The sequence below is a fragment of the Barbus barbus genome, assembly GCF_936440315.1.
Source record: "Barbus barbus genome assembly, chromosome: 42".
NCBI classification, from domain to species: Eukaryota; Metazoa; Chordata; class Actinopteri; order Cypriniformes; family Cyprinidae; genus Barbus; species Barbus barbus.
The window spans coordinates 9,154,459-9,170,503 of NC_136720.1; the positions used below are offsets into that span (position 1 = coordinate 9,154,459).

General features: G+C 38.2%; 1 protein-coding gene across 1 annotated transcript; it reads right to left on the minus strand.

Annotated features, from left to right (window-relative positions):
- Positions 1-13,908, minus strand: LOC306861301 (inter-alpha-trypsin inhibitor heavy chain H5-like; the record flags this gene model as incomplete). The annotated part of the gene is made up of 14 exons (XM_079403501.1): positions 1-308; positions 4,974-5,351; positions 5,853-5,969; positions 7,445-7,495; positions 7,645-8,273; positions 9,329-9,641; positions 10,449-10,620; positions 10,868-10,984; positions 11,281-11,450; positions 11,726-11,985; positions 12,397-12,503; positions 12,834-13,001; positions 13,659-13,703; positions 13,786-13,908. The coding sequence occupies 14 exons, from the start codon at positions 13,906-13,908 to the stop codon at positions 1-3; spliced, it is 2,958 nt and encodes a 985-aa protein (XP_079259627.1).
- Positions 13,909-16,045: the final 2,137 nt, after the last annotated feature.

The following is a 16,045-nucleotide window of genomic DNA, read 5'->3' on the forward strand; positions in this document are numbered from 1 at the left end:
TCAGTGTGTGTTGGTTCCATTAGCCCAGTCTCCTGTGTCAAACAGATGTGACACAACGTAATCACTGTATTGTCCATCAATCAGTTTAGCCGCATTATTTTTGGCAAACCAGCAGTCAACAGTCTGCTTTCCAGAGTAGATTCGCCTGCTTTTCTTTATTACAATGACAGTGCGATCCTTCACCTTTAGGGCAGGGTAACTTGTTAGAGTGATATTTTTCTCTAGTGTTTCCTGTGTGCTGTTTTCTCCAGCCATGCTGATTTTTCCAGGAAGCTGCACCAATCCAATGTCTTCATACAGGAACTGGCCTGTAAGTACAATAATATATCTCTCAGTTAATATGTAGAAATTGCAGTTTGCATTTGTAGATCTGTTCCAAAGCCTACTGCCTACATTTAGGTTTTGTGTGCATGTTTGGAGAAAGTCCATCCAAGATGGACGACAAAGTGAGAGAAATGTGGCCTATAAATAAATAAACTTTTTCATTCAGTACTGAAAAGTATCAGCAAAAAAGTTGAACCTCATTACAGTGGACTTTTTATTTAAAATTTGGTGTACTGTGTTTGTTTGTTTTTACGGCAAGAGCATTAAAATGTTAGCTTAGCAAAATGCTAACATCAAACTTTACACATTAAAGACAGCCAGGTTTTGTAACTAAAAATACCATTCACTTTCTCCCTGAGTGAAATGATTAACCCATAGACCTACTGTGAGCTTCGATGTTGTTAATCAATGGTTTATGCTTCTGTTAAAGCAGTCAGCATGCTTTTTTTTAACAGTAGAATTCCTGGAGAATTCTTAAAAAAAGTGTAAGTAATGTCAGAACATTCCCCATGATTCTGTAAAGAAATCTCAGTGTAAAGGATGGTTTTCCTGCTAAGACAGAACACAAAATAAATCACTCTGCAATAAAACAATAAAACTCACTAATCTGGAGAGAAGATCTCAAGAAAGAGCAAAGGACACAACCTTGCCCAAAAGTCTCTCCTTGCTTATTTATGAGTCCCCCTCTCTGCTTTCCCTCTCCCCCTCCACCAGGCTCAAATCGTTGAAAGTTCACTAAGAATGTCAATATACCCCATATCATGTATCTTTTTCCCTTTCTTGTTTGTTATCATTTTAAATGTCAATTGGTTAAATGGTCTCAAATTCACATCAGTCACTTAAACTATGAGTAAGATTGAAATCGTTGAAGATTTCTGTTCTGCTATTGAGATGTGTGTCTCTCTAGGTCTCTGGTGATAATGTTTTCCTATCTATTCTGTAACATGAAACAGTGTGTGTGAGCCTCTGCATATTGTTGTGTGATGCGAGACTCAATGCGAGAGTCAATCAGGTCCCTGATGAATGAATAACTGAAAGTGTGGGATGTCCAGAACAATCAAACATCTAAATCAGGCCACAACTAAGTTTATGATCAGCCGTTAATCTGTAATATAGTCAAATTTAAATAATTACAATCTCCAATTGTTGGAATCATGGAGCTCAATCCTAATAAGTCAGGTTATTAAGTAAATTCTAATTATTAACTTTGTAGAAGCGCAAATAAATGGCGTGCAAGCACTTTCACCCATGCTGATGGATTTCGTTGTCGGGCCAATGGGTGGTATATATATATTTATTTATACAGTGGGGGAAAAAATTATTTGATCCCCTGCTTATTTTGTACATTTGCCCACTAACAAAAAAATTATCCGTCTATAATTTTAATGGCAGGTATATTTGAACAGTGAGAGACAGAATAACAACAACAAAAAATCCAGAAAAATGCATTTCAAAAAAGTTATAAATTGATTTGCATTTTAATGAGTCAAATAAGTATTTGATCCCCTATCAATCAGCAAGGTTTCTGGCTCCCATGTGTCTTTTACACAGGTAAGGAGCTGAGATTAGGAGCACTCTCTTAAAGGGAGTGCTCCTAATCTCAGTTTGTTACCTGCATAAAAGTCAACCTGTCCACAGAAGCAATCAATCAAACAGATTCCAAACTCTCCACCATGGCCAAGACCAAAGAGCTGTCCAAGGATGTCAGGGACAAGATTGTAGACCTCCACAAGGCTGGAATGGGCTACAGGACCATCGCCAATCAGCTTGGTGAGAAGGTGACAACAGTTGGTGTGATTATTCGCAAATGGAAGAAACACAAAATAACTGTCAATCGCCCTCGGACTGGGGCTCAATGCAAGATCTCACCTCGTGGAGTTTCAATGATCATGAGAACGGTTAGGAATCAGCCCAGAACTACACGGGAGGATCTTGTCAATGATCTTAAGACAGCTGGGACCATAGTCACCAATTAAACAATTGGTAACACACTACGCCATGAAGGACTGAAATCCTGCAGCGCCTGCAAGGTCCCCCTGCTCAAGAAAGCACATGTACAGGCCCGTCTGAAGTTTGCCAATGATTCAGAGGAGAACTGGGTGGAAGTGTTGTGGTCAGATGAGACCAAAATCTAGCTCTTTGGCACCAACTCAACTCGCCGTGTTTGGAGGAGGAGGAATGCTGCCTATGACCCCAAGAACACCATCCCCACCGTCAAACATGGAGGTGGAAACATTATGCTATGGGGCAGGGCCGAGCACAGACATTTTGAGGGGCAGTGGCCCAAAGAAAAAAAGGGGCACTAAAGGGATGTGGGTGGTTGTTAATACAAATTATCCAGTTGTTGCAAATATACAATTAAAAGAGAAGACAGCACACTCTGTAATAATTTCAGACTTTATTGTAGATGTTTTGATAAGAGTGGGCTCTCCACTCTCTGAGCTTGCTTCTGCCTCATCTTCAATGCTTCCATAGGGGAGAGTGGGGTAAGTTGAGCCACCCCCGTATCTTGGCAACTGTACACTTTTACTGTCATGTGACCATGTATTTTGGAACCACCCATCATTTATGCTAGACTGTGAAAAGGAAAAACAAATGGGGGGATTGGAAGGCACCCATTTACTTTAAAAACTGTTTTTGGCTTGTCAAAGTAAAATGTTAGCATTACAGATGCAATGGTTTTTACATCAAAGCAAATTTATCCAAGTCCAAAAATATTTATGATTTATGATTTTTTAAATATATTTATTTGTGATTTAGCAGCATATACAACCATGCAAATCATTTAGCTAAATATTAGCCTGAACTGGTAAGCTACAGTAACAATTATTTTTCCCAAAATGGCAGCTTTTTAAATGAAATTTAAACTTAATTTTGTTGGTTTTATGTTGTTAAAGTTAACTTTATGAAAATAAATATGACTGTTTGTAAAAAGAAATCATTACCGACAGAAATACAAAAACGAACTACCAAATTACTAATTCAGCGAATCATCCACTGAGTGTAATGTGGATTGTAATGCATCTACCTGTTAATGCAACTCCACTCCACAGAGCGGCACACAGATCGTGAGTGATGCTGCGGAGCGGGCGAGAAAACACGGAGCGGATTAGCGGAATCAGCGGATCTTTAGCGGAACGGTAACAGACCGTTTTGAGGGGTGATGGGGGGGATTGGTGAGAGGGGCAACTCAGCCGATGAGGGCAAAGCCACCACCCTGTGCACGCCCCTTCTTTGGGGGTGTTTTTCTGCTAAGGGGACAGTACAACTGTACCGCATCAAAGGGATGACGGACGGGGCCATGTACCATCAGAGCCAGGGCATTGAAAATGGGTCGTGGATGGGTCTCCCAGCATGACAATGACCCAAAACTAACGGTCAAGGCAACAAAGGAGTGGCTCAAGAAGAAGCACATTAAGGTCCTGGAGTGGTCAGCCAGTCTCCAGACCTTAATCCCATAGAAAATCTGTGGAGGGAGCTGAAGGTTTGAGTTGCCAAACATCAGCCTCGAAACCTTAATGACTGGGAGAGGATCTGCAAAGCGGAGTGGGACAAAATCCCAAGATGTTCTGTGACATACTGAAACAGAGACTGGGCTGCAGGGCAGTATTCCAATATGATATCACCCCCAAACACACCTCCAAGACGACCACTGCCTTGATAAAGAAGCTGAGGGTAAAGGTGATTGACTGGCCAAGTATGTCTCCAGACCTAAACCCTATTGAGCATCTGTGGGGCATCCTCAAACGGAAGGTGGAGGAGCTCAAGGTCTCTAACATCCACCAGCTCCGTGATGTCATCATGGAGGAGTAGAAGAGGACTCCAGTGGCAACCTCTGAAGCTCTGGTGAACTCCATGCCCAAGAGGGTTAAGGCAGTGCTGGAAAATAATGGTGGCCACACAAAGTATTGACACTTTGGGCCCAATTTGGACATTTTCACTTAGGGGTGTACTCACTTTGGTGTCACTTATGTTTTTTGGGTTGCCTTGTTGAGCGCAGTGACGTTGAGAACATTATATTTCATACACTTTAAGCTGTTTTATTTTCCAAATGTCCAACGACTCATTCAGTTTGTAATGCATACCGAACAGAAATCCTCGTACCAAACGAGTACCGAATACATGTATCATTACACCCCTAGTGGAAGGCATAGGGCCATAAAATGTTCATCCAATCATATCCCTCGGTCCGAGGGCTACGATAGGCTGACCTACCTGCCTGTCAACGTATGTATTTGCATACCTCCGTGCACCCTGTTTGCACAGACATGATATGTCAACAGCGCATTCCAGCATGAATGAAAGGCACTATTATTGTAATATTGTAATGTTTACTCACTAGTTAATGAGACTTGACAGCGTTGTATTAAACCTCCACCAATGCCATCTCTCATTGCATCGCTGGTTAGCCTCTGGTCTGCCTGTGTGCATTCATATGTTTTGGAGCAGGCGTGGCTTTGCAGAGTGATTTGCAGCGAGGGTGGGATCTTGCTTTCAAAACTAGCTTGCTATTGCCAGCCTTTCCGAAATCGCCTATACTCTACCTTTAATTAAACTCCCTGCATGTAGATCACCTCTGTTTGTTTTCTCAAGTTCCAGCAACATTACAACTAGATTTTAAAACTTGTGTATGCATGCTTACTGCTTACCTAGCAATCCATGCGTATTCTTGCTCAATCCTTTGCTGTTAGCGATATAAAACCCCAAGTGATCCCGCTGATAGGGCGCTGGGTTTTTGTAATGGTGGAATAAGATGACAAACTGGATAGTTCCTTGGATGGTCACTGTCAGGTTTGTGTTAGCAATAATGACCACAGCCAGGTTTGCGGTTTTGATGGACATGCTGGAGCTGGATGGAAGGATCATCCGGTCCCGGTCGTCCAGTATGACCTTTTGTGGGGTCACTTCAATGTAAGAGCGGTGTGGTTTATCGGCTACTATAGATATGGTGCTGAAATATGTCCTCTGTTCTTTATGACTACCAGCCGGAGCGGGAGCTCCAATCAGTGCTCCATTCACAGTCACGCCTAACGGGAACAAATACATACATATTAATAAATGCTCCATTTTATATCAATGTTAAATATTAATAAAATATATTTATAAATATAAAGTAAAACTATAATATGAAATGACAGTTTACACAATTTTAAATAATAATAACAATAAATATTAAATACCAGTAAAACTATTATGAATATTAAATGTAAAGTAAATTCTATCATAATTTGCATACCCTGAAGTTGTTCCAAACCTGTATAAATGTGTTTCAGCTGTTGAACACCAAAGAAACATTTTGAAGAATGTTGGTAACCAAACAGTTTCCTGTAGCCATTGACTTCCATAGTGTGGAGAAAAAAAATACTATGGAAGTCAATGGCTACCGTCAACAGTTTGATTACCAACATTCCTCTAAATATCTTCTTTTGTGTTCAGCATGATAAAGACATTCTGACATGTTTAGAACAACTTCAAAAAGTGTCAATCCTGTGTAAATATGTCCTAAAAAGTGTATTTCAGTTGGCTACCTGAGTGTTTATGGTCAGTCACCAGTCTGAGAATGTGTCCTGGCTCCCCATTAATGTTGAAACACATTGTCAGTTTACTGTGAGGAACCTCCACCACAAAATGAGGGTCCCCATCAGCTAAAGACAGATAGGAAGATAATGAATAAGACAGAAAATATAATTTAGTCCATTTTGACTTGAAAATGGACCATTTGTAGAACATTGTGTGAATATATTGTACTTTTTTCTTTCTAAAAGTTGTGGTTAAATACTTGACTTTGTTGCATGCAAGTAAATTAAATTATGCAAGCTGAACAACCCCTGTGAGCATTTAGCAAGTCTGATGTGTGGTTCTGCTTATGCAACATTTTATATGAGATCACAAATCATTCTAACAAAAAAGTAGCTTTTCAAAGTTTTCAGATTCAATTCGAATGTAGGCCAAGTTTTATTCATCTGATACATGCATCTAACAGATTTCCCCCGTTCAAAACTTGAAAAAGATTATTTTCTAAAAGAACACTGTAAACTATGTTTAACCCCTCATGTTCATATGGCAAAACGCCAAACACACTAACATACTTGCTCCATAATATTAATGGTTGCCAGGGTGTTGCTATGCAGTGTTCTGAGAGTTTTAGCGTATTTTTATGAGGTTGCTATCGTGTTTCTAGTGTGGTTGTTTACTTTCAAAAAGCCTACCTTCTTGTTTCGTTTTGTTTTTTAGTTTAGTTTTATTTTGATTTGTTTTACATCTTGTTAGCATTACTTGCACCTTTTACTTTTACGTTCACTTTTTTCTTTTACTTTTATTTGTCAATATCACTATATTTTCTTTTTTGTTTTTAGTCACTGCTTGTATTGTTTGTATTGATACTTTGGCAATAGCGTGTGTGTTTTTATGCAAATGTTTGTTTGTTTTGCATCTTGTTTTGTTAGCATTAGTGGCACTTTTTACTTCTTTTATATTTTAACTTTTTTCTTTTACCTTTATTTATCAATATCGCTATATTTTCTTTTTTTGCTTTTCTTCACTGTTTTTTATTGATGCTTTGGCATTATTTTGTGTTGCTATGTAGCTGTTTATTTGTTGAACATTTTGTTTTGTTATTTGTGGCACCTTCTACTTCTTTTATTTCTCACTTTCTTTCTTTAACATTTAATTATCAATATCACTATCTTTTTTTCTGTTTTTGGTCACTGCTTGTATTGTTTGTATTGATGCTTTTTGCAGTATTGTGTGTGTAACAATCATGCCAATAAAGTACTGTGAAATTGTAAATTAAATTAATAAGGATGCACAATTTAAGGCTTAATACATATCCATAGCACTAAGAGTAAGCAATGAGTTATGCACTGATGCTCTGAAGTGTAATACTTAAGGGGTTGGTTAAAATCTTGCCTTTTTTCCCATCAACCCCCAGAGACATGCATGTGAATTAGAGCCCATACAAAACTGTCAGTAGCAATCAGCTCTGATGAGGCCCCTTTACCTGAACAGAACAAATTACAAGCCGCCCAGTCAATGTGAACAGACACTACTGCCACTTTCAACTACACTCACTCACATTCGCACTGAAATGCAAAGCAGATGTAGAAAAATTGAGAAATACCGGATGTTTTGGATAAGGTGACAGACTTTTTGGCTGGTTTGCTGACGCCACCTGGAGATAAATGGAAAACAGTGAAATCGTCATGGATTGTTTGAGTCGCCTTAATATTTTCAAGGCCGATTGTGTAATGACAATCATAATGATCCTATATCTGATCTAAAACAAATGTTTAACTTTCTGTCCAATTTAAATAAACACACTTGTTGCCTTGGAGACTGCAGAAATCGGCTTGGGTGGTTGATTTCTGTGCAGGCTCTGGGGTGTTTGACTGTTGTTGTCTTCCGACAGCTGATTGGATGACTCAGCAGGGGGCGGAGCCTCGGTGGCCTCTGCCTCTTTCTGTGTCTGTGCTAAAGTTCCACTGGCCAGCACTTGTGGCTTCTCCACTATCATTTGGGTGAGTGGCGTGAGGAAATTATACGTTAACGAAAGATTTGTAGCGTGTTGCGTGTAATTTCCCCGCTCTGCGCTCGTCTGGCTGCGCAGTCGTCCTTTTAGCCCATCTTTAACACTCAGATATCCCCACAGTCGTTCAACGTAACCGTTTGCGTTCGGACCTGCCTCTGCTTCTGATAGCCGCCGTTCTGTTTCCTGCTCTCGCTCGTGTATTGACATGTCTTTCTCCAGCACGATGCTTCGCTCGCTGTTACTGGCGGTAACTTGAACGTGCAGCGAGTCTGAGCTGCGATTGGTCAGTTTTCCGGCTACAATGAGCTCAGAGCCGTTGAAGTAGTTTGTGAAAAGGTTCTGGGTGATGTATTCCACAGCATCCTCAGAGTATTCCACCCGGATGTCAGATAACAGCGGAGTGCCAATCTCATCATAGAAGCTATACAGAAATAGTAGGTGAAAGATTGACAGGAAAGAGAGGAGAAAAGGAATAATAAGGTCACAATGTAACACTGTTGCTTCAGATTGTGGGTTAATGAGTTATGTATTCTTTACCTTAAACTTGTTGAACTTTTAGAGTGGGGCCCAACTGTTAAGCCTTGTGTAAAGATTTGTCTTCCAATGGCAACCTTTGACCTTTAACCTTGGCTTTAAGGGTTTTTTTTGTCACCAAACACCACATATGCTAACATACTTGCCTCATATTATTAATAGTTGCCAGCCAGGGTGTTGCTATGCAGTTGATGTTATGAGTGTTTTAGTGCATTTCTATATGGTTGTTAGGGTGTTCTGAGAGGTTGCTAGGGTGTTGCTAGATAGTTTCTAGTGTGCTTACAAAATAGCCAACCTGTTTGTTTTCTTTGTTTTGTGCACTATTGTGTTGTCTTGTGCTTAGCTAATAAAAGATTGGCCTAGGCTTTTCAGATTTGCAGCTAAATTTAATCTAATTTAATTTAATTTTGGATTATCTACAGGGCCCAAAACTAACCACCTGCTAATGGCCAGTGAGTTGAGCCAACTTAAAAGTTTAAGGCAACCAGCTTCAGCATATTTTTTAGTTTTCTCAATTTATTTTTTAGGGAATTTCTCAACTTTTTGTTGTATAAACTGAAAATAAGAAGTTGAGAAAATTCAAAAATATGCTGAAGCTGGTTGCCTTAAAATTTTAAGTTGGCTCAACTTTTTTTTTTTTTACAGTGTACTGGCCAACTGGTGAGTAAAACAGTTTCATATACTCGCCAGTGCTGAATTTTACTCGCCCTGTTATCTGACTGAAATCCATGATAACACTTTAATAATATTTTATTTTTTACTTATACTCTGAAGTACTTTTGTCAGTTTTTAAGCTTCATGATGTTGAAAATAACACCTGGGACATTCTGCTAAACTTCTCCTTTAGTGTCTTATGGGATTTGAACAACATGAGGGTTAGTATATGATGACAAAATATTTATTTTTGCCTGAAGTTACACTTTAACTGGTTCATAGACTCACCCTTTGAGCATGAAACTGGCATCTGCATCCTCTGGGATTCTCCTCATGGTTCCGCAGTTCTCCAGGGACATCCTCTCCAAGAGCCTGTAGTCCACGTCATCACCCATCCCAATCGTGAAGAGGCAGAACTTCTCCTGCACTGCTGCTTTGGTGTTGCCAATGATGACCGGGCTCTGAACCACACCAACGGTGGGCCGCCCATCGGTCAGGAAGATTATGAGTGACACACTGTTGTGATGGGACTCTTCTTTGCTGGAGAGGTAGTCACGGAGTAAGGCCGAGCCAGTCTGAATACCACCATTGATGTCTGTGCCTGAGAAGATTTTAAATGAAAGAGGAAATGAGTTCAACAAAATTTTTTAAAAATTATAAGTATAAAGTATACCAAAAGTTCATAGTAACTATGTTAGTCAAGCTCCAAAAAAGGACAAAAAACAATCAATGAAATACTATAAAACTAGTCAATTTAACTTCTGCACAGTTGATGTTATTTCTTTTTTTATGTCCTTTTATTTTATTCATGAATATTTTTAAGAATGCAATTCACATAAGCTGTACAATGACTTTAATGCATCTCTTCTATGATGAAAATATTTTACTTTTGAGCTTTATGCATGGCTTCTTTGTACAAATTCTTCAAAAATATTTTTTACAGAATTCCATGTAAAGATTAATACTAAATTACATATTTTACATATATATATATATTACATGATCTATCTATCTATCTATCTATCTATCTATAATTTTGTATTGAATACAACTATAGTACTTAATATTTTGAATGAGCTTTTTTGTTGTATTTTCTGTTTTAATTATAGTTTAAGTTTTAGTAATGTGCTTTTGTCATTTTTATTAGCTTTATTTTATAAAGCTTATTTTTATATTATTTAGCTTTATTTTTATTTATGGTTTAGTTTTAGCGATTTTATTACTCCAAATGGTATTCATTTCAGCTAGTTGCCAGCATTTCTTATTTTGCTAATTTATTTTATTTCATATTTATTTCAGTAAATATTTATTTCAGTAAAACACATTGAGTTTTTTGGATGAACTGTTGCTTTAAATGATGGTTTAAATGTGTAACAGGGTGTGTTTAGGAGTGTGTAAGATTTTCTACCTCCAGTGGTTGAGATCATGTAGATGAACTTCTTGGCATCACGTATATTGTTGGGTGTGACAGGCACAAGTTTGCCCGGCTGCCAAACACGGATGCGATTGGAAAAAGTGACAAAATTGAAGTGATCATTGGGCCGCAGCTCGCGTAGGATCGTGAACAGAGCTTCTTTGGTCTGCATGAGAGATATTAAAAGAGAATTATTGAACTCTGTCATTCTGCTATGAGATGGGTGTATGCATGTGCGTGTCCAGCTATGAGATCACAAGAACCAGCTGCGAAAAACGGATCACAATATCATTCTCTCCTTCAGAGAACAACACACTGCAACTCTGAAGACAGAAATGCTGAATATTAATTTTAGTGCCATTCATCTAAGTGTGGAGAATTGCTTCAATCTGTGTTGATGACAGAGGATTTACCTGTCTGATTTTGGTTCCAACCATGGAAGCGCTGCTATCAATCACAAATACAACATTCTTTGGCACGACAGGCAGGTCTTTGGGGGCAAAATAGTGTACAAAATGTCCATCTAGAACCTGAAAGAAAGCAGATACATTTACAGCCATTTAATCTTTGTAAAGTGTGTGTACACAAGAAACCAATGAGCTCAGTGTGCTGGTGGAGTCTGAGGTCTTTCACTGACTTCACTTTCTGAATGGACTTAAATTTTTGGGAGCGAATAAAAAGCATAATGAAATTGAAAGTAAGAAAAAAGGCCAAATAACTTACATTTCAAAGATAAAGATAATAAATAACACAATGTCTATGAGAAGGCATGTATGTTAATAATAATTTACAATAAATTATATCGAGTGTGTGGGTATATGTGTACCTGTATATCGCCGATGCCATTTTCTCTCTCTACATCATAGCACACCACAAATTCTCCCAGCATGCCGTTGGTCGCAATCTTGGCCTGCTGGACAATGTTGGGAGTGAAGCTGATCTTGCAGAAGGTTTCATTTTGCTTAACTACTGTGGAAACTGGTGGTCCTACTTTACCTGGATGTAAACAAATGATCATGTACCAATTTACGTTTGACAACTTTAACTAACCTGTCTGAAAAGGTATTTTCATGTTGTTGTAGTTTTAGTAATAGGTTTTACTCTTTTAAAAACAGGCAAAAGTGGAAGAAAAGTAACTGGAACCGGTGCCATCTATCTTGCAGTTTTTGAGGCTAAATGTTGCAATATTGTCAAATATTTGAAACCATACCAGTGACAGGCCAGCACATCTAAATATACACTCAAGAATCAAATTGGATACAGCTGGTTACCATCTGCTTTCCCATTGCCATTGGAAGATGGAGTTTTGCCATTTCGTAGGGGCAAGACTTCAAGGTAAGTGATGCGAGAGTGCTCCACTATAGTAACGCCCACGCTGAGTCTGCTGACCAATTGCATTGGCCGAACACTAGTCACATGCTCGTAACGGCCCAATCGTCTCTGCAGCAGCTCTTCGTAGGTCAGGAGGAACACAGCGCGGTTGCGTCCAGGAATGGTGACTTCCATTCGAAACACCTCCATCTCACCCTCACTGACAAGGAGAGAGGAAAACATTACTATGGAAATCTGAACTTCTTGCCAAATGATCAGTCACAAGGTTTGCCAAACCACATTTCAACAAAGCCGATCTTTGGGAGAAAATATATCTCAGATTTCTCGTTATCGTCCATATTTCTCGTTTACACACAAGCAAATCAAATACACATGTAAGAATTGAAACAATAAAAGGCTCAAAACTTTACAACAGTTAATAACGCAATGAAAGCATGAATACTCAGGCTTGCCACTAGGGGTGCTAAAGTGAGTATAAATATATGGTCTTCTTCTGTGGTTACTTTTTTCTTTCGGTACAACTGAAGTCATGGCAGAACCACAGTTTGAAGAGAATCTTGCTGAGCAGGTTAAATAAACTGTGGAAATAATTATATCTAGCTATCTTCACCTCTGCTCTGGTGTGTTCTTGTTCTTCTTGCCATTGTTTTCTCCACCTTCCTTCTTCATCTTCTTCTCCTTGGCCTTCACCTGGCTGGGAAATACTCGTCCACCCGCAATCCTTTGCCACCATACCAACAGCATGAAATGAGAATTTTTATTAATGCCATGGAAACAACAACATGTTGCCACAAATATTTCTTGTGGCTAATGAGAATCTAAACTCTCTCAGGCCCTTCAATAACCTCTCTCAAGATATAAACACAGTACTGGAGTCTTTGACCAACTTACCCATCCACAGCCCAATTGAAAGTGCAAAACATAGTATATTATTGACCTTATCTTGTGTCATTATCAGAAGATTTTATCCCCAAATTTACTTTTAGGAGACATTTCTATTACTCAAAATAAAAAACTATTTATGGTATTTGCCTATGATTTGTATACTTGCATGGTAAAGTTGGTGATGAATGCAGCGGTGGGGATGTGGAACTGAAAGACCCCCTGGGTAGCAGCCGAGTGTCTGTTGAGCATGCTACATGACACCGCAGTGAAGGCATAGCGGGAAATGATGGTGGTCTGGACCGACAGCTCCTGAATGTGAGGTTTAGTTTCCTGGCAGACGGAAGCAAGTTATGACCATAATTAAAATATACATGCATATTTAGAATAGTTGTTATAAAAACACGTGTGATGAAGCCAAGTGGTTTGCCTAAAGATCTGGGCTGATTACCAAATAATTGTTGGGTCAAGTCCTCACAAAAATGCAGTTTCCTCCAAAATATCAATTGTTGTCGATATAGTTAAACTGTAGTAAACTCTGGTCCAAAAAACGATGGGGCTTGTTGTCACACTATATGGGGTAAGTTTTCACAATCTAACCTTTAATTGAACAGCTCAGGCTTTTCAACACTGAATTGACTTCGAGCTGAATAATGACCCTATTGTCATCTTCAGTAGAGCTGCTTAGCTGAATTGAACTTCTTTCATAATTAATGAACTTTACACATTGAAATGAACTGAACTGTCTTGAGCTGAATAATGACACAACTGTCTTTTTAAAGCTTACAGCAGAATTTGGATGCGTCTCATATTTGATGCAATTTGCATCATTAATTCTGTTTTTTTTCCCTCTGTTTATTAATGTGAAGCTGCTTTGAAACGGTCTGTATTGTATAAAGCGCTATATAAATGTGACTTGACTTTTCAGCAAAATTGAAACAAAAGTGTCATCTTGACTCTTTTAGTCACTAAAACTTAAAACCCCGTTACCTTAGTCAGAAGCGTTTTCACCTGCCGCGGGATTCTGAGACGAGCCTAAAGACAAACACAAGACTGGTGAGATCCTATGACTACTCATGCTGACATTTTCATATTTGAAATGCACGAAAAATCCTACAGCGTTTGGATCCATGTCAGAAATCGTGTATTCTTCAAAGTCCACATCCACTGACGATTCAGTATCCTCAGTTTGGCACTGAAAAGCCGGACACAAATACAAGACGAGGACTATGAGTAGCATCTTAGGATCTGATCGCCTATATCCCGCACTGGCTGCTCTCTGGAGTGGGTCGAGTGTACTTCAGTGGTCCTGGTGCACGGGCGGTTATTGCGTCCCACCCATCCGAAGACACTAGTGAAGTGTTTGGGAGGGAGCTCCAGTGTTTGTGGTGTCTATTGCGACATTCTCATTCATCTGCCGCAAAATTGGCCCCTGTTTTATCTTCTGAAGCACTTTGCGCAAATGAATAATCTGGGTAATTTCGTTTAGAAGAGCTGGCATGTCTACATTTGCATTGCGCATAAACATTTGTTTCCGTTCCATATTGCTCTTTATTGGGTAACTTTAATAATCAATACGCTATGTAATTCACTCTGATTTAAGTGTTTAAATGCAACTTTTGCAAGTTTTACTTTAAATCCGACTCTATCTAGAAAAGAAAAATAATTAAGTAGGTTTAGTAACTCAGAATATTAGGGTAGGCTATAAGCTTGCATGTTTGAATAAATGTCCTACGTTATTTCTTTCATACTATGCTGTCCTATAAGCTTCATTGTTAGTGTTCAAATTCAAGTAGTCTAATTCTGAACTTCTGTCACGTTTCTATTAGGTGGTGCTGTTGGCATCATTTGGAGTAGGTGTGAATTGCACCCTTGCAGGCCCCCTCTCGGAGCTCAAGCGCAACAACTTCTGAGCAACTTGGTTGGTTATCCCTCAATTTGATTTTTAATCGACTTTGGCTATTGGCTTTTTTTTTTGACATTGTGCACTAATGTCTTTTATTAATCTTTATTTACGCCAAGTGAAAGTAAAGGCTGTTTGCTATATAGCCTACTTTACATAATTAAAAATTATTGCTGCAGGCTCAACAAGTTATGGAGCATAGGCCTATACAAATTACACTGCCGCAGTTACAGATAGGTATAGTGATCTCTACCTTTTTTAGACATTCTTGGGGGTTTTATAGAGACCATTTACAAGATTATTAATGGCAAATATATAAATCTAAAATCAAATATATTACACAATTAAAATTATAATATCAAATGACAAATGAACAATGTGTAGACACAGGGGATCACCCATACCAATGAATGGTCATCCAGATAATGATATAATATCTTAAACAGAAACAAATGCAATCTAGGCCTAATTCAATAAAAAATATATATATGTAACACTGTACTTAAATGTTTCATATAGTCATGTCTGAATATATCACATTAGCGCTTTTCTTTAACAGTATGCTGGGATTTTCCTAATTTTGCTTAGGATCATTTCTGGTTCACTAAAAAGAAATGATGACAAGTTTTATGGAGCTTGCAGAATGTTGCGCAGAATGGCTTGCTTCCATTGTCTCTGTGATAAGAAACATTTCATCTGTTAAAGATGATTGATTGATTGATTGATTGATTGATTGATTGATTGATTGATTGATTGATTGATTGATTGATTGATTGATTGATTGATTGATTGATTGATTGATTGGAGGAGTTTTTATTTCCAAAAAGTTCAAGAAATAATAAAAGAAAAGGAAGGGGTTAAAGAAGAAATATCGGCCTAGTTTGCAGTTCAGAATGTATCCTTTAAAATAATAGGATTCGACCTGCATGAAAATGCTTGTTAGTTTCTCCTACTTGATCCCTGGTCCAAATAGTGGCCAATATCCTACAATATTCCTAAATCTCCCTGATTTCAGGTAGATTGTAAACAATCAGGGAATATGAATATTCTTGATTTATGCAAATAATGTGTCCAAGCACCTTTGCCTTTATTTTGAACGGTCTATATTGGTTTATGATTTAAATTTAAAAACATCCTTTTTTTTTTTCCTTGAAAATAAAAAAAAAAAAAAAAAAAATGTATAATGTCCTGGCAGCAAATTAGCAGAACATTCTTTTTTTTTTTTTTTTTACGGAATCAGAATAAAAGAGAATAACCTTGTGTTCAGAACAACCACAGACATGCCCTCATTTTATGGTGATTGGGCAATATTGTGGGTAATATTAACAAAATAACCATTCAATTGACCTATATGGCTTTGATTAATGTTTTATATAACACTTTTTGGGGTCACTCTCATAAAAAAATCTATCACCATAAAATAAAATAAAAAAATGAAGCCAACATTTTTAAGACTATATGTATTAATGTATTT